The sequence below is a fragment of the Copidosoma floridanum genome, unplaced genomic scaffold (genome assembly GCF_036245765.1).
Source record: "Copidosoma floridanum isolate Cflo_tuat_1 unplaced genomic scaffold, Cflo_Japanese_pri ptg000032l, whole genome shotgun sequence".
Taxonomy (NCBI): domain Eukaryota; kingdom Metazoa; phylum Arthropoda; class Insecta; order Hymenoptera; family Encyrtidae; genus Copidosoma; species Copidosoma floridanum.
The window spans coordinates 4,410,007-4,434,314 of record NW_028321909.1 but is presented as its reverse complement, the minus strand read 5'-3'; the positions used below and the strand labels follow the sequence as shown (position 1 = coordinate 4,434,314).

Below are 24,308 nucleotides of genomic sequence, written 5' to 3'. Positions count from 1 at the left end.
ACAAGAGTGATACACATTATGTTGTATACCCAAAACGGAAGATCTTTACGAGAAAGACGGCTTTAAAAATGGTAATTGAGCCTGATGATGAAATAGTCAAAAAGCGGCGAAAACTTAACAACCAATCCAGGGACTCAACATTGAATGGTTGTATACTTTATCTACATATATATATATATATATATATATATATATATATATATATATATTTGTGAACCTCGTTTTATTATAATTTTAATGTATTCGTTCAATTGCTTGTTTTAGATTTGGATCAATCGGGATCATCTGACTGTAGGCTTAGCATGACTAAAATATGTAGCACACCACTTGTGCAACGGAAAGAGAATGAAAAAATAAACAACTTGGATACTCAAACGCCGCAATCAATCCTCAGAATTCAGTGCAAGTCTCGTGCGCCTAGTTACGATTTTACTGAGGTGAGCTAAATGTATAAGGTCAAAAATATGTAAAAGGATTTATAAGGCCGCATATGTATATAAAATGATTTAATAAATTAACTTATAAATTAATTAAAGGATAATGTGAACGATGAAGCAGATACCCCAAAAAAACATTTGGTAGCTAAGAAAGTACATGATCAACTCGAGCATACTGAAAGTGAAGACTATAAGTTTTCGTTACCCGAAACAGTTGAAGATGTTCCGGTTATCTCTGAAGGTTTGTGATCAAAAAAGACATATTTACCGTAACATTTAAGGTAGTTGTTTCCCAATGTATAGGTTAATCGTATGTATAAATATACAATAATAAGGTTATGTTCAACTATCATCCCGTATTTGTTTGCGTTATGTTAACCCACAAATGACGCATCTAGCGCATTTTTGGTAGATCTAAAACATGACAGGTATCAGTTTAAATGTAGCTCGGTAAAATAATACACATGACTTATTTAATTGGTTTTATTGATATGGGAGGCTTGTTCGTTACCCCCTATGAACTTGATATCGCCATAACTCAGAGGAAAAATGATAAACGATTGGATTGTACATGTAGTTGTAAGGCTGAGCAAGTGTAAGTATATGTAATAGGTGAACTTGTATATTCAACAAAGTACATTTAGAGGTTATTAAAATGAAAGCAAACAATAAGAAAAATTTCTTATGACATCTTTACCAACATAGGCACGAGAAGTTATCGATTGATAATGCAATTTCCACTGCCATAGCACCAAAATGGGGGGAAAAAGCTAAACATAATGTGAAACATGTATACGAGCAATTCGGTATTCGGTACACTGCAATAAAAATATTGCTTCTTCGGTGTAAATTTACTGATTGTTTATTTTCTGCATGTCGTCTGCTTGGCACGATTGTGATTACGATTTCCCTGGCACCACTTAATTCTAAACTTCAAAATAGTGTCAGGTTTTAGTTTTACTAAGATATGCTAAATGCGGCTTTTATGGGTTAACATGACGAATTTAAAATATCAGAGAGAAATGTGAATACCTCTCCGTACGTAGGTACATAAACATATGCATCTACCTATTTGTAACTTGTGCTCATGTGACAATGTGGTGTTGCTCCTTACGTGATACTCTTGGTTTTACTGTAAAAACTATCAATATTATAAATACTGCGACGGACATTGAAAATAAAAAGACCTACTCTGGACTTGATATATTTACAATAAGAATAGTAAATTTACTACAGTAATTATAATGCCTGCCATGATGGAGTATTTTACTTTTGCAAGATACTTAATACTCAAACAACAAATAGTGTGAACACGACTGTTATTTCTATTAATGAAGTTTAAGACGAATATAAAGAAACAATTTATGCATGTTTATTTTCTGTATTGAAGTTGTAAATAATCGTTTCGTAAATATAAAATCCTACATAAACTTTACAGTCAACATGGTAATGTTACTACGAGATTTATAAAACTGAACAATACAAGTAGTAAATTTATTATGATGAACTTAGTAAAGTTACTATGACGGGCGTTGGGAATAAAAAGACCTACGTACAACGTAGTACAATTGCAATGGTTGGTATCTACTACTCTTTAGTTGGTATTTTGACTATTACGACTGTAATTTTATGAACAATGTGGTACATATACACAAGACTTTTTTTACAGTGTATCTTCCAAAATCAAACGAAGAGCACTATTTTGATTACTATTACTTTAAAACTATGTTGTAAAAAAATCTCAAAAAAATGTATGTGTTTCTTTACTGCCTAAGATAGTTTTCAGTAGTTTTTCAATTATTTATAAATAGGCGGTAAGTTACAATTTTTTAAATAATGAGACTATGTAGTGTTTGTACCATTGCTCTAATATTAAAAGAGTGATTTTTTGACGAGGATATTATAATAACGACGTGGTTAATCGGTCTCAAATTTTTTAAACATATTTCTCGACGCTTAGATTAGTTTTGCTGAAAATTTCGTACCTTTTTAAATACTTTTGATTTAGGAAACAACTAGCTTAAGTAACTAAAAATCGAATTTTGAGAGAATGAACGCAAATTTTATTTTCAGATGTTTGTCAAACGACCACTTTCAAATTTGCACATCCAACTGGATTACAGAAGTAAGTTCCTTCAAGTAAAAAAAAAAATTTCAATGTATTAAATTTGTATGAATTTTTCAGATTTCTAACGCCAATTCGCTTCGATGGGGATGAGATAATGAGTGTCTTGGAACTAGATCATACTGGTAATGTAGAAAACCCCGTGGGAACAACTTCACGGCAACCTCAAACCTATTTTATAATGCCTTCAATATTTACAGACCGAATAAACCAAAGTACGTCATTGCCAGAGGAAATGGAAAAAATATCGGAACATGTAAAAAAAACATCCGATGTTCCAAACATATTCATCGAAAAAGTCTCATCATCGTCTGATGTTGAAGAACCTGAGGAAGATAGCAACATGTTGACTTTACCAAACAACCCACTTATGGAGCCGACGGATGATTGTAAGGAAGAGTATTTTAGCAAATCCACTCTTACAAAACGAACTCGAGGACGACCCAAAAAAGTAATTGAATTATCAGAGTCATCAAAATCAACTACAACAATACGCACGAGGAGAGCTGGATCTTCTACCAAGGATGTAGCCCCTACAGTGAAACCCACTAGGAAAACTAGAGCTGCATCTGTTGCTAAAGAAAATGTTGATTTGAAAACTGACGAAATGGCTGAAGAACAACAAGTATTTACAGTGCGGTCGTCGAGAGCATCTAAATTAAAAAAAAATACTTCGATAGTTGCTGACAAACACTCAAAGGCCGGATGGATATCCAAGGATGACGAACAAATCACATCTACTGAATCGGTACCTGCCAACGATGATCTGCCAATGTCTCACACTCAAAGTAGAATAGCTGAGTCCGTAGACAATGATAAAAAAGGATTGTCAAAAATAAGACCAACCAGAGCCAGGACCGTATCGAAAAATGAACAACAATCAACCACCACTAGAAAAAAAAGAGCAGGTGCGGTAGTCCAGGAAAATGATCAGGCTACACCCACAGCGAAAGAAGATAATAAACGATGTTTGAGGAAGACGCGAGCCTCGTCACTGGCAAAGGAAACCAGTAACAATATCATCAACTTGAGTAACCCACCAGCCAGGGCAGAAATTATACGAGCAATCCAGACTACGAGACCTTCCAGTTCAGAGCCCACAATTCGCAGGCGTAAGTGCTCTGTCCAGTCAGAACCGGGAGACATCGAAAAAATTTTAATTGACACAAGAACTGTAAAGTCAAAGAGTAAAGCGGAAAAAAGGAATACGACAGGTCGAGGTCGCAGAGCGACTAGCGTCGATTCAATCGTGAGTGTGCCTGAAGGTAGGCGTGTAATACGCAGTTTACTCACTAAAACGATCATCAAGGAAGTCATCCCCGAAGAGCCAATATCCATGAAACAAACAAGAAAGAGAAAATATGCTTTTTCTGTTACTGGTAATGAAGCTAAGAAAGTACGTGATCAACTCGAGCATACTGAAAGTGAAGACTATAAGTTTTCGTTACCCGAAACAGTTGAAGATGTTCCGGTTATCTCTGAAGGTTTGTGATCAAAAAAGATATATTTACCGCAACATTCAAAGTGAATAAGAATTAAATTTTGAGAAAATGAAACTTTTATTTTCAGATGTTTGTCAAACGACCACTTTCAAATTTGCACATCCGACTGGATTACAGAATTAAGTTCCTTCAAGTAAAAAAAAAAAGAATGTTCGATGTGTAAAATTCATATGAATTTTACAGATTTCTAACGCCCATTCGCATCGATGGGGTTGAAACAACGAGTATCTTGGAGGTAGTTGATACTGGCAATGTAAAAAAACTTTGGGCCAAAATTCAACCGCGAAGCTGTTTTATAATGCCTAAAAAAGCGAAAAACAAAGAACAATGATGTGTCAATTAAATGTTTTTCATTTAATCTGTTGATATTTTGTCGTTTTTCGTTTTTTTTTATTTTGTTCCAAACGAGAAAGCAGATTGTAATATACTTTTGTAAATAATTGATTAATACATCATCATAGTTTTATAAAGGTTTGAGTCTAGTAATTTTTAAGCAAGTCCTAAATTCCCTTTCATACATACCTCATAGATCATATCAAGCAAAAAAAACATGTTAAGATCATGGAATTTAATACACATCAATCAATTGTCGTCACATGTTAAATAAATTTTTTTGACACTCAACATTCAAAGCCACTGATAATACCAGTACTTTACTTTTTTCAGGCCACAAAATACGATATTTAGTATTATTGGAATTAAGCATCCCTTGAACGCTACTTTTCAAATTCGGTATAAGAAAATAAAAATAACGTCAGCATTTCAGATCTTATCAATTAGTTCATGTAGAAATTTACCATACAATTTTATCAAAAAAGGCATATGCTACAGATTCTTTTGTCTCTTTCGTTGTTTTTTTGAACATGAAGTCTATGAAATCCGAAATAGTCATCCCATGTAATATAAATAGACAGTCACAAGAAAATAAAACAATAGCTATTGTATTAAAATTTCTCGTACTTATCGTTTTATTTTTCATCTACAATTTATGTGATAAATTAGGCAAATTCGTTATACATATCAGTTGGCGTGCAAAATAAATAACGTTTAATCGTCGATTCGACATTTTGACTAGAATGGCACAAATGTAAAACGCTCAATATATACGTGTGTATATGTATATATCAAACAATGAGAATAGTTATAAAAGCGGTTGTATACAAAAACAAGGTCAATTACCTCCATAAGCTGAGAGAAATAACTTAAAAATACTGCAACAGGTGGAAAACAGGGAGGGATCGAACACGTTATTTATGTACAACATAAGTAGATAGTGGGAACTACCCTAATATCCAAATTAAAAAAAAAAAAAAAAAAAAAAAAAAAAAACAGTTGCTCGGAATAAAAATAAGAATCAGTAGCGCGCGTAGCGACCGTAGTAGTTGGCTGCACGGCCACCCTCGATGGGATTGCAGGAGAAGAGTGCGTCCCCTCGGTAACCCTCGGCGCACCTGAAAAGTAAGTGATAATTTTTTGTTTTATCAATTCATCGATACCCACGTATTGAATAATTTACATAAATTTTATCACTCTTAATGAATTTTTTTTATACCTCCTTGATACTTGGCGTGTATTTCTTTTAGTATGATTAATAATACTTACTGGCACACTGTAATGTGTCTTCTAGGTGTACAATTGGCATTTAAACCGCACTCATGGCCCGTGCACGGGTTCTGACAGGCAAAGTTGATGCACGCCTGATTGTCCGGGCACTCGTTGTTGGACAAACACTCGCCCCTCTTACAACTGATAACATAATATGTCATACATCACTTAAATCAGATCAAATTGCATACAATGCAATATATATACACACGTGTACCTGATTAGCGCGTTTCCAACATAGCCGTGGGGACACCTGCACACCGGGCGCTTCTTACCTGTGTTGTCATGGCCCGGTCGGCACTCGGCGTTGGCACCGCACGGATTCCCGCTGCACAGGTCCTCTGCAAGTCAATGAACATTGTAGCCCCAAAGAGTTATTGTTGTTATCGGGGGCATTTTGCATAATGTACGCGCTAATATTAATTTAATACACGTATGTATGTATATATTATACAATCGGTGAAGGGCCGACAGAAAACGAAGGGGTCGCCAGTTTTGTCCTTGGGACAACTGCAGACGGGCGTTACGTCGCGGAGCTCGCAATTGGCGTTGGTGCCGCAGGTGCCCTCGCAAGGATCGACGCATTTCTGATAGAGGCAGGCAGGCTTGCCGGCAGGACAGTCGGAGTGCTGGGTGCACTCGGGCTGGCAGGATATGAGCGGGTTACCCAGCCAATTCTGCAAGAATGAGAAAAAAAATTTCACTGGTTATGTATTTTACGTATGTAATGTATATGTGGTTTAAAAGATGTGTATGATGATGATGACCTTGGGACAGGCGCAGTTGGCTCGGTGGTTGATGACGTTGCACTCGGCGCTCTCGGTGCATACGGAGGCGCACGGGCTCTCGCAGCGAAAGTCCTTCGAGCAGTGCTGGTGCTGGGGACAGTCAAAGTCGGTCTCGCACTCGTGACGGCAGCCTTCGAGAGGACGCCCTCGGTATCCCAACAAACAAGAGCACACCGCCACGCCGTTCTTGACTTCGCACTTGGTGTTGGCCCCACAAGGATTTGGGCTCTTGCACGGCGCCTCTGTTTGGGATATCATCATGAAATTTACTTTTACGCCAGGGAGTAAATGTATGTAGTTGTTCATAACATTGAGAAAAAAAGAAAAAAAAAAAAAGAAAAAATGTACTTGCCAGGGTCGTAGACGCAATTGTGCAGAGGATTGCCCGTGTGACCTGGAGGACAGTTGCACACCGGTATGTGGTTGACCGTCTGGCAGAGCGCGTTTGTGCCGCAGGCGTAGGTACACGGATCGATGCATCGGTTCCCACTGCAGGTGCGGCTTCCAATGCAATCCTCGTTTACTGCAATTTCGGGGACAAAACAGATATATTATTTCTTTTATTTGCAGGATTTTTAATCCCTATTGATTCCCGTTAAAAATTTTTAAATTATATTTTAGTATTGGTAATTTAAAAAACATATACGCGCTCGGTTAATGATTGTTGATCAAAGTGACCATGCACACCCTTTATTGAATTGCACTATTTTTCTTTTTAACTCGCATTTATTTTATTTTCTGAAAAGAAACGAGTTAATCGGTATAGTAGTTGTTCGGATCGTAATAGAAGAAGATAAAAAAAATAAAATAAATTGTGAGAACTAGTCAATAACGCGATCCAGAAATGTGTGATAAAAAGATTACGAAATAAGGCTCGATGAGGAACCAAAAAAAGGGGCTACGTGACCTTACGCGTTCGCCGTGCGTAATAATATAATCGTTTGCCATGCAATTATGGTATATACAAGTGAGCTTGATACTCCACTTGTATGTACTATATTTCCGTAAATATATATACACGCGCACACCTTTTTATGGTGACGTAAGTGCTCGATGATAGATTAGGCATTGCCAATTAAGTATGTTGCAGGTATACGAAACGTAAAAACTGACATTGTGGCTGATGATGATGATGATGATTATAATAATAATAAATACTTACTGATGCATTCGACACGCTCGCACCTCGTAAGAGGATCGCCATCGTACAGATTCAAACACGAACAAACCGGCCGGCCCTCGCTCATCGTACACCTGGCGTGCTGGCCGCATGTGTGGCTATCACAACTGGTTGCTGTGTGTTTGTTGAAAACCATGTATGTTCATTTTTTTTTCTTTGCAATTTTTGTTCCCAACCCACGACATATTTCGCTTCAATTACAGAAAAAAATTTCACTTTCGTAAAAATGGTAAAAAATGGTAAAAAACGTGTTTTCCCACCTTATAATTATTAGAAAATGGCTCGAAACCATAAAAAAATTTAAAGATCCAAATTGGGGTGGAGCACCACTTCTGCGTAATTACCGCATTTTCTAATTTTAAAATAGCAACAATTTTTTAAATTTATTTTAAGAGAAAAATATTTTTTCCTCATAACCGGCCAAGAGATTTCAAACCATTTCTATGATCCTCGAAAAAAAATTCCCCTTTTTCCGGGATTGGCGCAACGAAATACTTAGTGTGTCCCAAGTCTTGGAAAATTGTTTCTCATTGATTCAAGGTTGATAAATAAATCGGAGGTATAACAAAGGTGCATTTCATAAATAAATTTAAGTCATCGAGTAAAAACCTGTATTAAATGTATACCTCCACGTGCAAAAAATGAACCTTGTATGGGTATACACAAGTATAGTTTGAAACCAGTTGACCTTCGCCATAGAATGATAATACGTCAGAGGCCCATACATTTATACAAATAATATTACTTCGTCGTTGAAATATCTCAAAAACGAATCGGCTTGCGGGTTTTTTTTTTATTTTCGATCTTTAAATATTATCTTCGCTCTTCTACGCGTATAGGGATACACTTTACTCGTAAGATTGTTTTTATTTTATCAGTTAATGCTATAGTATACATCAAAGAAAATTTTTTAACGACTGTTCCAATGAACAGATGTAAAAAATAAAATAAAATAAAATTCAGAGTTGCCGGAAAAACACAAGGTATAATGATAAAATCGATTTAAAGCTTCTCCCACTAGTGTTTCTTAATTGCTACGTGTAAGAAAAACCTCCAGTCTTCGTTCGCATACGCGGCGAATAATCGTTTCCTGTAACTTTGAGACTTACTCTGCCAAGTACGCGATTGAATAAGGGGTATCATAAAAATTCTTCGCTCCACTTGCTTATATATACAGTGCACACCTATTATTGTGTAATAATTAAAATGATGGACAATTACCTCGAGCACCCGATTGGTTGGGTCTTTTGCGCATCAACAGAACATCAAAAATAATAACCGCGAAAAATAAGTAATTATTTAACCAATCTATATCAATTATCGTTTGAGCGAAGATTTCAATCGCACGAGTTTCAATAGCTGAATTTTCGTGAAAAAAAATTAATTTCCTTATTTACTCAATAGTTGAATGTATAGTGTTGGGGAAAATAAAAACAACAACAAGGGCACTTACCTCCACTGAGTACCTTCGAGCCGTAAAATACGTTGCTTGCCCATGGGCAGCATCGCCACCGCCGAAGTGGCACACAGCGCGACCAGCAGAACTGTAGTCTGCATTGGCTTCTTTTGCTAGCTGTAGACCTTTTCAAAAAGCGGAGAAAAGAAAGTTGTATCGTTTATCGGTTTAAAATATCGGTTTTGAAAATTGAGAGATCAATAATTTATATTTTGAAGGCTCGCAATGGAAAAAGCGAATTATCGTTTTCCGCGAGGCACACAAGATTGATCAAGTATGTACCCAGGAAAAAAAAGGTTCGGAAGCTCACTTGAAGCCGACGACTGATTTGAATGAAAAATCGGCAAGGTAAGTGTATACACAGATGTAACGATCGAAGAGCGGAGAGTAAGTATAAAAGAGTACTTATACGCGACGGTTAAACGATCCGCGCTTGGCTGGACCGCGAGGCGAACTGACTCTGAAATCGTCAAAAGCAAGTCACTATATAATCCCATGGCTACAACGTTTAAGTTAAAAGCGATGTGTATATATATATATATATATATATATATATATATATATATATATATATATATATATATATATATATATATATATGCACATGTGAGTACACCGATGGAATCCATGGCCAGTAAGCGCCCCGGGTTTTGCGGGGATTGGTGCTTGTGTTATTTTATTTATTTAATTAATAAACAAAGCGGCCAGTAAGTGCTCCGAGTTGTGTGGGGATTAGCGCTTGTGTTATTTTATTTATCATTTTAATTATCAAAGCGGCCAGTAAGTGCTCCGGGTTGTGTGGGGATTGGCGCTTGTGTTATTTTATTTATTCAATTAATTATCAAAGCGGCCAGTAAGCGCCCTGGGTTGTGTGGGGATTGGCGCTTGTGTTATTTTATTTATTCAATTGAAAAACAAAACGGCCAGTAAGTGCTCCGAGTTGTGTGGGGATTAGCGCTTGTGTTATTTTATTTATCATTTTAATTATCAAAGCGGCCAGTAAGTGCTCCGGGTTGTGTGGGGATTGGCGCTTGTGTTATTTTATTTATTCAATTAATAAACAAAGCGGCCAGTAAGCGCCCCAGGTTGTGTGGGGATTGGCGCTTGTGTTATTTTATTTATTCAATTAAAAAACAAAGCAGCCAGTAAGTGCTCCGAGTTGTGTGGGGATTAGCGCTTGTGTTATTTTATTTATCATTTTAATTATCAAAGCGGCCAGTAAGCGCCCCGGGTTGTGTGGGGATTGGCGCTTGTGTTATTTTATTTATTCAATTAAAAAACAAAACGGCCAGTAAGTGCTCCGAGTTGTGTGGGGATTAGCGCTTGTGTTATTTTATTTATCATTTTAATTATCAAAGCGGCCAGTAAGTGCTCCGGGTTGTGTGGGGATTGGCGCTTGTTTTATTTTATTTATTCAATTAATAAACAAAGCGGCCAGTAAGCGCCCCAGGTTGTGTGGTGATTGGCGCTTGTGTTATTTTATTTATTCAATTAATAAACAAAGCGGCCAGTAAGCGCCCTGGGTTGTGTGGGGATTGGCGCTTGTGTTATTTTATTTATTCAATTAAAAAACAAAGCGGTCAGTAAGTGCTCCGAGTTGTGTGGGGATTAGCGCTTGTGTTATTTTATTTATCATTTTAATTATCAAAGCGGCCAGTAAGTGCTCCGGGTTGTGTGGGGATTGGCGCTTGTGTTATTTTATTTATTCAATTAATTATCAAAGCGGCCAGTAAGCGCCCCAGGTTGTGTGGTGATTGGCGCTTGTGTTATTTTATTTATTCAATTAATAAACAAAGCGGCCAGTAAGCGCCCTGGGTTGTGTGGGGATTGGCGCTTGTGTTATTTTATTTATTCAATTAAAAAACAAAGCGGTCAGTAAGTGCTCCGAGTTGTGTGGGGATTAGCGCTTGTGTTATTTTATTTATCATTTTAATTATCAAAGCGGCCAGTAAGTGCTCCGGGTTGTGTGGGGATTGGCGCTTGTGTTATTTTATTTATTCAATTAATTATCAAAGCGGCCAGTAAGTGCTCCGGGTTGTGTGGGGATTGGCGCTTGTGTTATTTTATTTATTCAATTAATGAACAAAGCGGCCAGTAAGCGCCCCGGGTTGTGTGGTGATTGGCGCTTGTGTTATTTTATTTATTCAATTAATAAACAAAGCGGCCAGTAAGCGCCCCGGGTTGTGTGGTGATTGGCGCTTGTGTTATTTTATTTATTCAATTAATAAACAAAGCGGCCAGTAAGCGCCCCGGGTTGTGTGGGGATTGGCGCTTGTGTTATTTTATTTATTCAATTAAAAAACAAAGCGGCCAGTAAGTGCTCCGAGTTGTGTGGGGATTAGCGCTTGTGTTATTTTATTTATCATTTTAATTATCAAAGCGGCCAGTAAGTGCTCCGGGTTGTGTGGGGATTGGCGCTTGTGTTATTTTATTTATTCAATTAATAAAAAAAGCGGCCAGTAAGCGCCCTGGGTTGTGTGGTGATTGGCGCTTGTGTTATTTTATTTATTCAATTAATAAACAAAGTGGCCAGTAAGCGCCCCGGGTTGTGCGGGGATTGGCGCTTGCGTTATTGTTTAATGTATTTTATTAATTAATAAAGCTTGTGATACTGCTGTTAGGCGCGTTGGGTTATTGGGTTAAATAGCTTAGGATTAATTTATCAAGTTATGGTGTGTGAAATGTTGTCGAGTTATCTGGGGTTTTGCGTCTTGCTCCATATAGCCAATTTGAATTTCCCGCAAGTTTGCCAGTCACATTTGAGAGCACTGGTTCAGTATAGGTAACTAAATTCATCTATAGTCCATAGGTTCTATAGGTCTAGTCTCTTGTCTCTCTCTCTCTTTCTCTCCATGTACTTAAGTATATTTGTGCTAATTGCGTTCGTATTTTACAATTTACAATTGTGCAAATTGTCACAAACACAACGTACCCTACTTACTACTTCCTTCGTAGTTATAAATCTCAAAAAAATCAAATCACACACGCGTTAACAATCGTCGATTACGTAATTGTTGAGAAGAAAAAAAAAAAAAAAGAAACCCGCGGAGAGAGCACGCTAAAACGTCGCATTAATCTACACATACGTAGCTCTGCATAGTTAATCTAATCGTGAATTTTCCTGCTTTCAATTTCAAGTTCCAAATGATCCAATGTGCAGCAAACAGTCCATGAATTTTACGAGATGACGAGCTAGTCACGAGAACCATAATAATAAATTAAACTCTACATCTGTTACAAAATATACACATATTGCAAAACATCGAGAAAAACTATAGAAAATTTTTAAAACGAGTTTTGTAACTTGAGTATCAAACTCATAGAGGAGTACGGGAAAATAATGGGCTTACATTTTTCTTATGAAGAGAATTTTTTTTTATTTTTATTTTTATTCATCCATAAATTTTTAGTATGTACATTTAATTAACATATGTATAAGGTATTAGTGTTTTTAATCGTATTCCGGATTCCGCGGGTTAATTTGATCACGTTATACCTACGCTCGATAAGTTAGAAATTCGAGACACCAGCTCAAGTAGACAGAATACAGAGCAGGCCCTAACCTGGCCCTTGCAAAAAAATAATACGGGCCAGGTCAGACCCACTGATCCACTACACTTAAATCCATTCTGCTGCAATCCTTAATCCTAATGTTTTTTTTTTTTACATCCATGATAGATATAAAAGTGTACCTGTTTTTACTAAGTTTGAAGAATAATCAATGACATAGCAATTGTTTATTTTTTTAGGTAAAAACTCGACGTTTTTCTCAAAGCTTAAAACCCTCAAAAGTTTTTATTGTATTCACATAAGTTGGTAATATTAACACTACAGTTTTGCAGATAAATATTCTTTAGTTGACACTAAATTTAGATATTTTTTCCTTCTAGTAAATATTATATTCATTTTCCGAATTAATTGTAATATTATCAGTCACGCCTTAAAGTTTCACAAATGACTGTCATGGGTGAAAATAAGTGCATTAGTGACAATGTCAGAAGTGAACTCAAGGAGATGTACATGAAAGTAAAAAAACTCTTGGATGAAAATGATCCAGAAACAGAGCCATACAAGAGCAAGTATGCAGCAATGGAAATTCTGAAAAACATGCAAAATCTCTTGCTTAACTCAGTTGACAATGCTAAGCAAGAGGAAAATGAGGTGATCTCCATGCTCGCAATTGTATACTTGAATCAAGGTATTGTTGCTATTGAGACCGAGGAATTAAAGTCTGGTCAAGACTACCTCAATAAATGTATCGATTTGTTGAGCAAAAACAAACTCAAAGGTGATAATGTTCTACCCATGATAAGTGCTCTGAATCAACTGGGAATACTGTGGTCCAAGCGCGACGAAGCAACCAAAGCTCAAGAATACTTGGAACAAGCTGAGACAATTTACAAGAATTACAAAAATTCTCAGGACTCTAATGCAGACATCATGAGTATGTCTAATTTTTTTGGAATTCAAGATTTCGACGAGCTGCCTGCACCAAAAGTCATCGAGAAACTTCACACACTGACCCTGTACTATTTGGCACAAATTTATGGCAGCTTGGACAATTACCTCAAGTCTGCTGTCTATTGTCACATGACACTCAGAAGACAATTGGAAATGAATGACTTTGATAGCATTGACTGGGCTTTGAATGCTGCGACGCTTTCACAGTTTTTCATGGAAAAAGGGGGTTTCAGGCAAGCCAGGCATCATCTTGCTGCTGCAACCTATATCTTGGGAAAGTACGAGGATACTTTGAAGGACTTAAGGTAGTTATCTTATTCATGTAGAGTCGCAGTTTTTGTAGATGTAACATTTTTTCATAAACATAATACGTAACACTAATGTTTGCATTATGTATTTCTCAAGCTCAAAGTTAGAAACCAATGACCAAGAAAAAGAGATCTTGGACTCGAAATGGGAAAACTTCAAGCATAGAAGTGCAGATATTTCCAGATGCTGGGCAAAATATGGAATCTTGCTCATGAGCACGTCAAGAGATCGCTTGATTTCTAGTACAGAAACTGGCGAAGACAATCCTGTGTCTGACAGTACTACCATTCCCGTTGATTCCAAGTCTGATATAAATCAGGAGACATTCGATGGTTTGAAATTTGAGACCATTGAAAATGATATTGAACACATTACCGGGACAATCACGGACAAGTACCTTCTTGACTTTAATGATGCCAAGGCGGTGTTTTTAAATGTACAAAAATGGTTAAATGATGCCAAGTCATATTACACTATGGAAAACCATGCCTCTGACTACGTACAGATCGTTCAAGATATTTCACAGTTGTACAAGTACCTTACATTTTTCGAAGATGATGAAGATCGGCAAGCTAAAATGCACAAGCGCAGAATTGATCTACTGGAGGAAATTGTCAAAGAATTGAATGAGAGGTATTACCTGTCAGTGTGTCAACAGATCTGGATCGAGTTAGGTGAAACGTATTCGGAAATTCTTGACATAAAACTCGACAAGCTCAAAGCCACTGATGACAGACCTACTCCCCATGCACTGACAAAAATTAACAATCTTACCAATTCAGCTATACAGAACCACACAAAGTTTCTTGACTCTATGAAAGATTTGAAGGGCAAGTCGGAAAAGTTCCCAGAGGAGATGCTTAGAGCAGCGTTGTATTCGTATTTCCATCTGGGTAGGCTGTACAATAAATTCATCACACCGGATAAGCAAAAGCAGCTCGAGTATGCGAAGAAGAGCCTCGATGCTTATACATTCTTGGTGAATTATTGCGAGAAGGATCCAAAGGCAGCTGAACTCATGGCTGTGGAACTAAACATCTGTAAAGACTTTATGAAACTGTTACCAGTCAAGATTTGTAAGCTCAACACGGAGTAGGCCGATTCCTCTTAAGGCTTGCGTGAGTTTGTGTTAATTGAATGCTGCTGCGATTGATTGAATAAGGTGTTTTTAAAGTATGGTGCATCATTAAATTTCAATCATGTTTCATATCATTGTTTTTTTAAATCTTACATTTTTATTCTTAAGTGTGTTCCTATGCATTACGCACTTTGAAGATTGTAAAATATAATTTTACTCACCAAGTACTGTATCACCATGGTAGACTGTTGAGAGATGAATGGAGGAATATTTGCACAAAATAATGCTTTTAATGAGATAAAATTTCATCAAGTCGCTGTTGGATTGTATGAATGAACTGTTGCAATGATAAGTCATTTGAAATTAAAAAACAGCTGCAAATTTTAATTGAAACTTTCAATTTTATTGATCAATAATATGATGGTGATATTTGAAAAAAATGGAGCTTCACATATGCGTAAATTGTACGATAGTCGTCGTAGTAATTGTGCTTATTTCTGCAAAGATCAAATGAATTTTTTGTTTATCACTACGTTTTCAAATATAAACGTCATTTGAGTCAATAAATTATAGCTACACTACATGTGTACAACGTGGTATTATAAAGTTTGGAAACAAACGATATACATATACATATATTTATAACAATAAGCGATGTGTGTTTATTGTTATCACTCGCCGTATTATTTCTCAAGTTTTATTCTAAAGTCTTGTTGTTACGTAACTGGGTCACGTAACTTGATTATGCAATGGAAGATCATTATTTATAAAAATTTTTTTTAACATTTGTAAATTAAAAAAAATTTGAATGCACGAAACAACGTATCTTAGGCCTTTGTTAACAATATAAATTCATGTATCCCATTTTTGATTTTTTTTTTAGGATTAACATCTTATAAATAGTACAGAAATATTTTCATAAATAAAGCTTATGAGGTTCAAATGAAAGTCATTTTGATTTCGCAGTTCTTTACCTTTAAATTATGTAGTTGATTGACATATCTTTTTGGCAGTAAATTATTGGTAATATTCATTACTCGTCATTGAAGTCTGTACTTGTATCGAACTTAATACACCTTCTTCAAATAATTACATAAATATGTACATAAATTCTTTAGTCATAATATTACAGCAATTAATACTTTGGATGTGAGTTAAGTTGAAAGATGTGCCTTAATTATTTTATCTATTTTTTTATACTATTAAAATATTTCATTGTAATACTGCGGCAGTATTTTCGGTTGTTACATTTTACTCTTATTCTCTCAAATTTATCAAACATGTAAAATAAATAAATGTTAGATAAAACTTTTTTGGAATGATTCTCCACGAATATGTTGTATAAAAATCTCTCAATCACCTATCAAAATCTGCTGTATGAATGCAACGTGTATGTAAAATATAAAAATTTTTTCGACAATAGTCGACGTTAAAAAAGTTTTATCATAAAAAATTAAAGTTACAAAAAAGGCAGCACATCTTCTTGGACAGTTTTTACTTTAAGTACTTGTGACTCCTTTGCGCGCTACCAAAAGATTTAGCACTGGATGTTTCCTAATGTAAGAAACAGCTTTCTTGTGAGTTACCATTGTAAAATCATAGCCATTACACTGTAATATCTTATCATGCATTCTTAGGCCGCTTTTTGCTGCTGGTGAGCCTTCGTGGACTTCAGTCACGTATATCCCCTGTTGAAATGATTTTTAAAAAGTTGAAAATATATCACTTGGACTGACGCAAATTCATATCAGTAGCATGTAAAAAGTACACTTACATTGTCTTCATATCCCTGAGGACTTTTCTTGTAATCTTGATCGATTCCTCCGCCAATTTTGAAGCCACATTTCATAACTTCTTCGCCATTGGCATTTATTTCAGTTTCTTTATGAAGTGTTATTGGAATCTGGAAAAACAAGAAGGTCTTGATGTCATGGGCAACATTTACCAAATGAATCAGCAATTTGTAAAAAAATTGTGTTTAAACTCGCACAAATCTTTGGCAAAAACGTGAATAAGAGTCAGATGATTTTCAAAATAAGTTGTAATGAATGGCACAGATTATGTCGTACTTTCAATACTGTACAAATATTCTTTCCTTCAATGAAAATACAAGTACACTTGTACTAGTAGGTATACCTATTTGGAGATCGAAATCTGAATGACTGAAGTTGACAATTTGCTTAAGCAGTAAGGCTGTGTCGGTGAATCTAATTAAGTAAATATGCAACCACTTGACGTGACAGTTATAATACTTAAGAATACCATTGCAGCAGCAAGCAAGAAAAAGTTGCGATGGACAAGTACTTATACAAACTTAACGTACTGCTACGAAATTTTCAAATTGGAGCAATTAGGTATCGCTGGCATGTCAATGACAATCAATTTCGAATAATCCCTCTCCTATTCACTTATTAAACGATGTATATGTATACCTATAGATGTGTGTATGTATATTGAGAAAGAGGAGTGGCGTGCATCACACCATTGGCAGAGAAAAAAGCCGAATCATAACACAAATAAAAAGTGTACCCTAATTAGACAAAAGAAGTATATATAAGCCACCAGACAACATAAAATCTAAGTAACAGGGAAAAAAAGAAAAGCTAGAGAGCAAGTAAAATGAAGAATAACTAGACGGAGTTGTAGGATTTTGGTGATGATGGATGGCACAAGGCGAAGTCACTTACGCTGAGACACTTCATCGCCGTGCCAGCTTGATGCTGGAAAGCCATTTTCGCGCACATCGCTGATACTGAGTGGCTATGAGCCTCTTCTTGTCTGATGATGTTATAAGCACTGAGAGATCTACTACTTCTGTTGGCTCTCTTTTGTTCTTCCTCTTGCAAACGCAAGTTTTACAATGCTTTTTCCTCCAACTGTATAAGTATGGTGTGTATTAACGATCGTTTTCCGGGTGAGCCCGTCTTTTTTCCCTCTCGTTTCTCTCTAAACTGCACTCTCCACTCCTAGATCTATCCGTATGTCCGTGTACTCTCTGGGACTCCGGAAAATCAAGCGCTTCGTTATATCTATAGTACGTTCATGAGAGCTGCAGTTGTACGTTGTAGTTGTACGCTACAGAACAGATGATATGGGATGGGAGAGATGTAAGTATTTATGGGAATGGAGTGGGCCCCGACCCCCGACTCCCGAGTCCTGACCTGACTCTCGTTCCCATATGCACGCACTTGAAATTTTACGAGGTCCTTTGTGTTACTCCTAATATTTTTACACCACTGATAAGTACATGGATACGACGTTGAAAAACTTTGAGGAAATGCCGAAAAGCGTATTGTAGATACAACGCAATTGTTGTATCTCGCACGAGATCTAGACAGTATTTAATCAAGTGAGACTATACGACATCAACGACTAATCACAATCGACACTCCATAGGGGAACTACATGATTAGCAGAAATAAGTATTGGAATTTGCATTTGATTTTTGAACTCTCCGGAGCCTACTCTGGAAGTTTCAAATCTTTACCACAACTTCCAAGGATATTGGATGTATGGGGAGGTGAGCGCTGATGTCGGAGAGCCTAGTCTCGCATATTCCACAATTCACCACGTTACCGTAAGTTGCCATTGGCGCTACAGCTGAGTGTTCAAATATGGTAGAATTTTTTCAGATAAATTTAATACGTAATCTCCAGTATGTAGTTCAGTTTTCTCTGCTTTGCATTTACGTATACTACAATTAGGTGTTAATGATCAACATGTAGTACACATCATTTAATTTTTAAAATGAAAAACTTATGGTACGTATATATGTATGTATTTTTATACATTTTGTTTCGAATTTATATGGATACAAATTTTGGGATTACTAGATGACTTTGTTTATTTTAAAAACTTTAATACGTCACAAAAAAGCCCGTCACATAAAATGTATTTTCTAAGGAAAATTATGTTGTAACCCTACAAAAGGTATATATACATACATTACATTTTTATTTTTCCAATTTATATGAGTTCCAAACCTCGTTCCAAACTAGTTTCAAACTTTTGGCCTGACTCGGCGGTTATTTTTTGAAAACCTATATTAATTTAAATGTTATAATATGGTATATACTTTTATAGCGATTCTGAAGCTCCAAATTTGAATTTCTTGACGAAATTTCGTATGTCACATCTGCACCCCAGACCCCGTCGTACACTATATATATATAGTCATCTAATCGTTGATTTCCAATCCCTCCGAGATTATACATAGGGGCGTTACGGTAACGAAATTTTTTTTTCAAATTTTTTTTCAGTTCTAAACTATCAGAAAAGATACTTCCTCGCTACAGAAAAATCCTCAAACTCTGAGATACTACGTATAGTAAGAAAATTAAAAAATCAACCTTCAGGCACTAGAAGACGCCGAAAATGGAATTTTCAAATGCTTCGCGTTACGGTGATGACATTTGGACCTGTTGTTTTTTCAATCTTACGGCCACACAATAAATTATTTTGAGGTGATCTCGAAAACTTATGTAGGGAAAGTTAATTAACATCGTTTTAAAAAAGTTCCAGTAAAGGAACTAAATAAAGTAAATATTAAAAAACGTACACTCTACATGTAACATGCAATTTAAAAAATTTTAATTGTAAACTAGACATTATGTAACAACTTAGCAGAATAACATTAATTTGTTTTGTAAATATGACATATTTAATTAATAGAAATATAAATTTTGTGACAAAAACAAAAAAGTAAAAAAAAATCAATAAAAATTGCTGCATATACGCATGCCCAAGTTTGTAATTATGTTACTTTGGTATATTTTAACAATTTTACCTAAATATCCATAACAATTAACAAGTAAAAAACGTTTAAATGAATATGTAACACCTCCATCTTCGTAAACTTAACGAAAAATATGCAGTCTGGTTATTTTGTTCGATAGAATCATTAAATTAGTAAAACTTTAAGTATTGTGTTTAGGACTTGCTTATTCACCTTAAACTGCAAATAAAAAGAAATAGATAATTAATAGTACAACTCCTTTGTATGCGCCATCCAGAGATCGGGGATGACGTGCCATGCAATATTTTGAGTATGTGAAATAAAAAATTAGCTTGCGGTAAATTTACTTGTTTTATATAGATATAAAAAAAAAATTATTTTGTCTCAACACAAATAAGTTAGAACAATTTTGGAGTATACTATGAAGCTATGAATTGTGGGTGTCAATAGTACAGTTGGTAGAGCGAACGACTAACGATCAAGTGGCTCGAGTTCGATACCCAATAACACCATCACCGACCAACCATCCCTACATATTTTTCAACGTAGCAAAAGTACTTCTATTAAAAGAAAAAAAAAGAAAGCTACGAAAGTAAAAATTACGAAAATTAATAAGTACCTCTTCAACAACAGCATGAGAAAAAAAGACCGCTCGGAGCCGTTGAATAAAAACGTTAGAGAGTCATCTTGATGGACAAAACCCTACGAAGAGATCACAAATGATGGGTCACGACAATCATAGTTGCGCTTCTGGATTTTCCACTAGCTACTGTTACAACTGCCAAATGATATCCATCTCACTGTAGCCACGTCGCGCAAATGTCACCCACATCAGAGTGATGGCTCCTCCAAGCTGCTCGTCAGAGGTGCACAAACGAAGAGAAAAAATTTTTTTTGCTATACCTACTTAAGCTGAAGAGAAAACAAAAATTATTTCAATTAATCACTCATGTAATAAAACTATATTTTTACCTGGTATTTAGTGGTACGTTGTTAATTACTCATTTTTGATGAGAAACACATTGGGAGGACTGCGCAGGAGGTTGTTGGTTGTTCGGCACCTATCGAGGTCGTACAAGTTATTCTTTGAAAAAAAAGTGACAGTTATTAATGTACGGTAACGACGTGTAACGATTACATTTTTTGTGTAAAAGCTTAGTTGGAAAAAATAAATTATTCATGGTGTGTTTTTTAAATAAAAGAGTCTAGTTTGGCCTTAGATGTGTGCGATTGTACGAGGTCGATAGATGCCGAGCAACTAAAGTTATTTTTTCGTTGACGCGTAGTGAAAATCGCTCGAGGCGTGATCTTGCCTATGATAATTCGAGGAAAACGTGGCGGACAGTGAGTGGTATGACAATTGAGTGTTTCTTTTGAAATGCTATACCAATAAACGCTTGTTATCTTGAACGTTTCCGACAACCCACTTCTATATATAGTTTAGGCGCCAGAGGTAGGGTCCCGTGGCCTTTTCAATTAGAACGGACCCACCAAAGTTTTTTTAATGTATTTTTGCCTGCTGAACACGATTATCGATGGTGGGTCGCGATCCGGATGGACAATTTTTTTTTATCAACAAATTTTATAAACAAATAAAAATTATTCATTTTTTTGGAAAAAAAAATTTTTTTCCTATTCTTTAGCTCATTTTGAACAAAAAAGTTTACAAACACCATATGCCTAAACCCAATACTTTTCCCGTAAAAAATTCGACAACTTTCAAAAAATGCATTTTTTGCTATTTTCAATAGCTTGCTACTTAAAGCCTGATTAATATTTTTCAACTCAACACCTCTCAAATTGTGAGCCAAACATAGTATTTGATGAATACGTAAAGACCAATTGATTTTATTTGGTTGTTCTTATCCAGCGAGCTTGACGGTCTGTGCCTTTTTAATGTGACCGTACGGCCACATCCAGCGAGCACTGGTACCAACCCGAAAACTATTCGGTTAGTTGGTATCACTTCTGTGAGTATATATCTATATATACGTGTATATATAAGCGAGCAACATCATCTATATATAGATGTGTCCGTACCTATGGTAAACAAACAGCAGCTTCTGTTACGTACAGAGCGTTTTATTTAGAATTAGTTTTTTTGTGTTATAAAAAATGAAAGAAATCACACATCACTGTAAGAGTCATCAAGACTTGCAGGATGCTGAAATGATTTTGCAACAGCAAAAAAGAAATAAAAAAGTAATTGATGATAACAAACAAAAATTAATTGTATTAAAAGGTATTATTAATGATAAGATAATTTATAAAATGGCCAAAGAATCGATATCAATAGAAGTATTAGTGGATGCACATTAAAAAGATCCTACAAATGGCATCACCTCATTATTATCTATGAGTGTAAATAATAAAGTAATAATTACTTCAAATAAAAAAATTATTGACGCAATTTTTGATGAAATAAAAAGTAATTGCAGTTAAAATTTTTCAATGTTCTATTTTATTTAAAAAAAAAAATATGTGTAAGTAATCCATAGGAGAACACGAGTAAAAAAGAGTTACAAATGACATGAAACTTATGTAAGTATTTGCAGTGTAATTCTGAAATATTCAAAAGCGCGCGCCTTACAAACAACAAGATGGCATCCCGTCATGACCCTGCTAATTCAATGACTTGATCAATACTTTACAAAATATCTCAAATATTTCCAGGGTTACCTATATTTTTGAAGGAACCATCTGAAAGCTGAGATGTTTTTCTATAAAACAGTTACAGTCCTGACATGTAACTCCTCAATTATTGTTAGAAAATACCGATGTTTTCACGTTGCTCTATGAGAGGCTATGTATAATGTACGAACTTTGAGAGCAAATATCTCAAAATTTTCCAGGGTTAGAGGGGTAAATAAGGACACCGTTGGAATCAGCGTGTTTTTATCTATCAATTAAGCTACCTGTGACCTCCTAACTCCTCCCGCTGGAGCCCCCTTATAAATAAATATTTGGAAAACGCTATATGGTTCAAAAATACTCTTCAGAAAAGGCAGTGTTTTGAAATTATTTATTTTTTAAAAATGGCTCTAAATTTTTTTTCAAAGGTGTACATATAAATTTATTTTTTTTTAAACTCCAGTTTCTTATTTTAAAAAGAATAAACAAGAATGTTCATTACTGCTCTCAAAAGGTACAATTATGTTTTTATAACAACAGTTATTATATCCATGATTTTTTATACAGTAGGGTGTATGTGAGTCATTTCACACAAATTGGGATATTCCATGAAACCTATATATATGCTTCAAACGACTAGTTTTCTATTCCTCAAAATTGCTTCATGAAAAATTTTATTTCACCAGGCACAAAGGTAATTTTAATTGACAAAATCAATAAAAAAAAATTTTCATTTACCTAACTTGTGTATGAGGGTCCTTTCACAAAAACTGCATTTGTTTCAAAACGACAGGCGGAATAATTTCAAGCTGGAACTTTTTTTAAATGGTGTTAATTAATTTTCCCTACATAAGTTTTCGAGATCAACTCGAAAAAATTTATTGCGTGGCCGTAAAATTGAAAAAACAACAGGTCAAAATGTTATCACCGTAACGCGAAGCATTTGAAAATTCCATTTTCGGCGTCTTCTAGTGCCTGAACGTTGATTTTTTTAATTTTCTTACTATACGTAGTATCTCAGAGTTTGAGGTGTACCTTTTCTGATAATTCACCAGACTGTTGCGTAGGATTCTATGGTCTTGAGGTGCGCACGAAGGAAATAGTCGAGGAACTAGTATCAACGTCTTTATTAATGCAAAAACGAGAGAAGAGTGCGTCGTGTGTGTACGACCTTCGTCCTTGACGGTTCCAACCAGAGAGAGTGCTCCTTTCAGCATCCTATCTGCTTATCCTTTCGCTCTCTCCCACTACAATCATCTGTAGTAGACCCCAAAAAGAGAGGGCGCACGTACGTGTAGCTATAGTCCGGGAGCCAGGGTACTTTTCGTAGCCGATGGAGGTCTATGGTTGCACCAAAGTTTTTTTTATGTATTTTGATGCGCTGAATCCGATTTTCGAAGGTGCTTGGCTGTAAAGTTGGCCGATTAATTGTTATAAACATTTTTTATAAACAAATAAGAAATTTTCATTTTTTTGACATAAAAAAATTTTTTTTAGAGTCTTTGGCCAATTTTAAGACAAAAAGTATTCTTGTCATTTTTTCGTAAAACCCTTCGTTTACGAGTAAAAAATTCAAGAAGTTTCGAAAAACAGGGTTTTTCACGAAATTCGACCATACGTTGCACATTTATTAATGCATATTTTTTAATCCAACACGGCTTAAAACTTTCGTATAATATAGTACTACAATAATATGGAATGAGCAATGTATGATTTGAATTGGATTTTTATCTAGCAATGCCTCATCGTTAGGTCTATTGCGCGCTTACGCGGTAAGGTATGTACTGGAGACCACGCATGAGAGTTCATTATGTTTATTTATAAAGAGCTGCATTTAAACTTTCTTCCGATATTCTACTGTAAAAAGGAAAAAGGGTAAGTAGTAAAATAAGTTTATGCAATGGAAATGATAAACTGAGACTAAGAATTCAGTTAATTTAAGTTAATATGTCACCTAAATGCTTCATGTTGTAAAATGTACAAATTGTAGATAACGCAGAT

At 35.5% G+C, this 24,308-nt stretch overlaps 3 protein-coding genes and 1 pseudogene across 4 annotated transcripts; 2 read left to right on the top strand and 2 right to left on the bottom strand.

Annotated features, from left to right (window-relative positions):
• The first annotated feature begins 61 nt into the window (after positions 1 to 61).
• LOC149373351 (uncharacterized) lies at positions 62 to 4,395 on the top strand. Its single transcript, XM_089597427.1, has 7 exons — positions 62 to 147; positions 265 to 437; positions 537 to 678; positions 2,511 to 2,562; positions 2,623 to 2,687; positions 2,763 to 4,046; positions 4,132 to 4,395. Exons 1-7 carry the CDS (start codon positions 69 to 71, stop codon positions 4,185 to 4,187), a joined length of 1,851 nt encoding a protein of 616 aa, XP_089453553.1. The 5' UTR covers positions 62 to 68; the 3' UTR covers positions 4,188 to 4,395.
• Positions 4,396 to 5,404: 1,009 nt separating this feature from the next.
• On the bottom strand, positions 5,405 to 9,590 carry LOC149373350 (uncharacterized; annotated as a pseudogene).
• A 3,168-nt stretch (positions 9,591 to 12,758) lies between these two features.
• LOC106639353 (KIF-binding protein) lies at positions 12,759 to 15,889 on the top strand. 2 transcript variants are annotated; one of them, XM_014352913.2, is made up of 3 exons: positions 12,759 to 12,909; positions 12,984 to 13,859; positions 13,960 to 15,889. In XM_014352913.2, exons 2-3 carry the CDS (start codon positions 13,048 to 13,050, stop codon positions 14,957 to 14,959), a joined length of 1,812 nt encoding a protein of 603 aa, XP_014208399.2. In that variant the 5' UTR covers positions 12,759 to 12,909; positions 12,984 to 13,047; the 3' UTR covers positions 14,960 to 15,889. The 2 variants fall into 2 exon arrangements, with proteins under 2 accessions (XP_014208399.2, XP_014208398.2); XM_014352912.2 differs by having other exon boundaries at positions 12,759 to 13,859.
• LOC106639354 (tax1-binding protein 3 homolog) lies at positions 15,349 to 18,366 on the bottom strand. The gene is made up of 3 exons (XM_014352915.2): positions 17,629 to 18,366; positions 16,716 to 16,844; positions 15,349 to 16,629 (listed from the first exon to the last, which is right to left on the bottom strand). Exons 1-3 carry the CDS (start codon positions 17,683 to 17,685, stop codon positions 16,441 to 16,443), a joined length of 375 nt encoding a protein of 124 aa, XP_014208401.1. The 5' UTR covers positions 17,686 to 18,366; the 3' UTR covers positions 15,349 to 16,440.
• Between the last annotated feature and the right edge of the window lie 5,942 nt (positions 18,367 to 24,308).

Coding starts and splice junctions, on each gene's coding strand:
- LOC149373351 (XM_089597427.1), top strand. CDS start 69: ATGGTAATTGAGCCTGATGATGAAATAGTCAAAAAGCGGCGAAAACTT. Junction 148..264: donor CAGGGACTCAACATTGAATG/GTTGTATACTTT, acceptor TGCTTGTTTTAG/ATTTGGATCAATCGGGATCA. Junction 679..2,510: donor TGTTCCGGTTATCTCTGAAG/GTTTGTGATCAA, acceptor TTTTATTTTCAG/ATGTTTGTCAAACGACCACT.
- LOC106639353 (XM_014352913.2), top strand. CDS start 13,048: ATGACTGTCATGGGTGAAAATAAGTGCATTAGTGACAATGTCAGAAGT. Junction 13,860..13,959: donor GATACTTTGAAGGACTTAAG/GTAGTTATCTTA, acceptor GTATTTCTCAAG/CTCAAAGTTAGAAACCAATG.
- LOC106639354 (XM_014352915.2), bottom strand. CDS start 17,685: ATGTGCGCGAAAATGGCTTTCCAGCATCAAGCTGGCACGGCGATGAAG. Junction 16,845..17,628: donor CGGCGATGAAGTGTCTCAGC/GTAAGTGACTTC, acceptor TTGTTTTTCCAG/ATTCCAATAACACTTCATAA. Junction 16,630..16,715: donor CTCAGGGATATGAAGACAAT/GTAAGTGTACTT, acceptor TCATTTCAACAG/GGGATATACGTGACTGAAGT.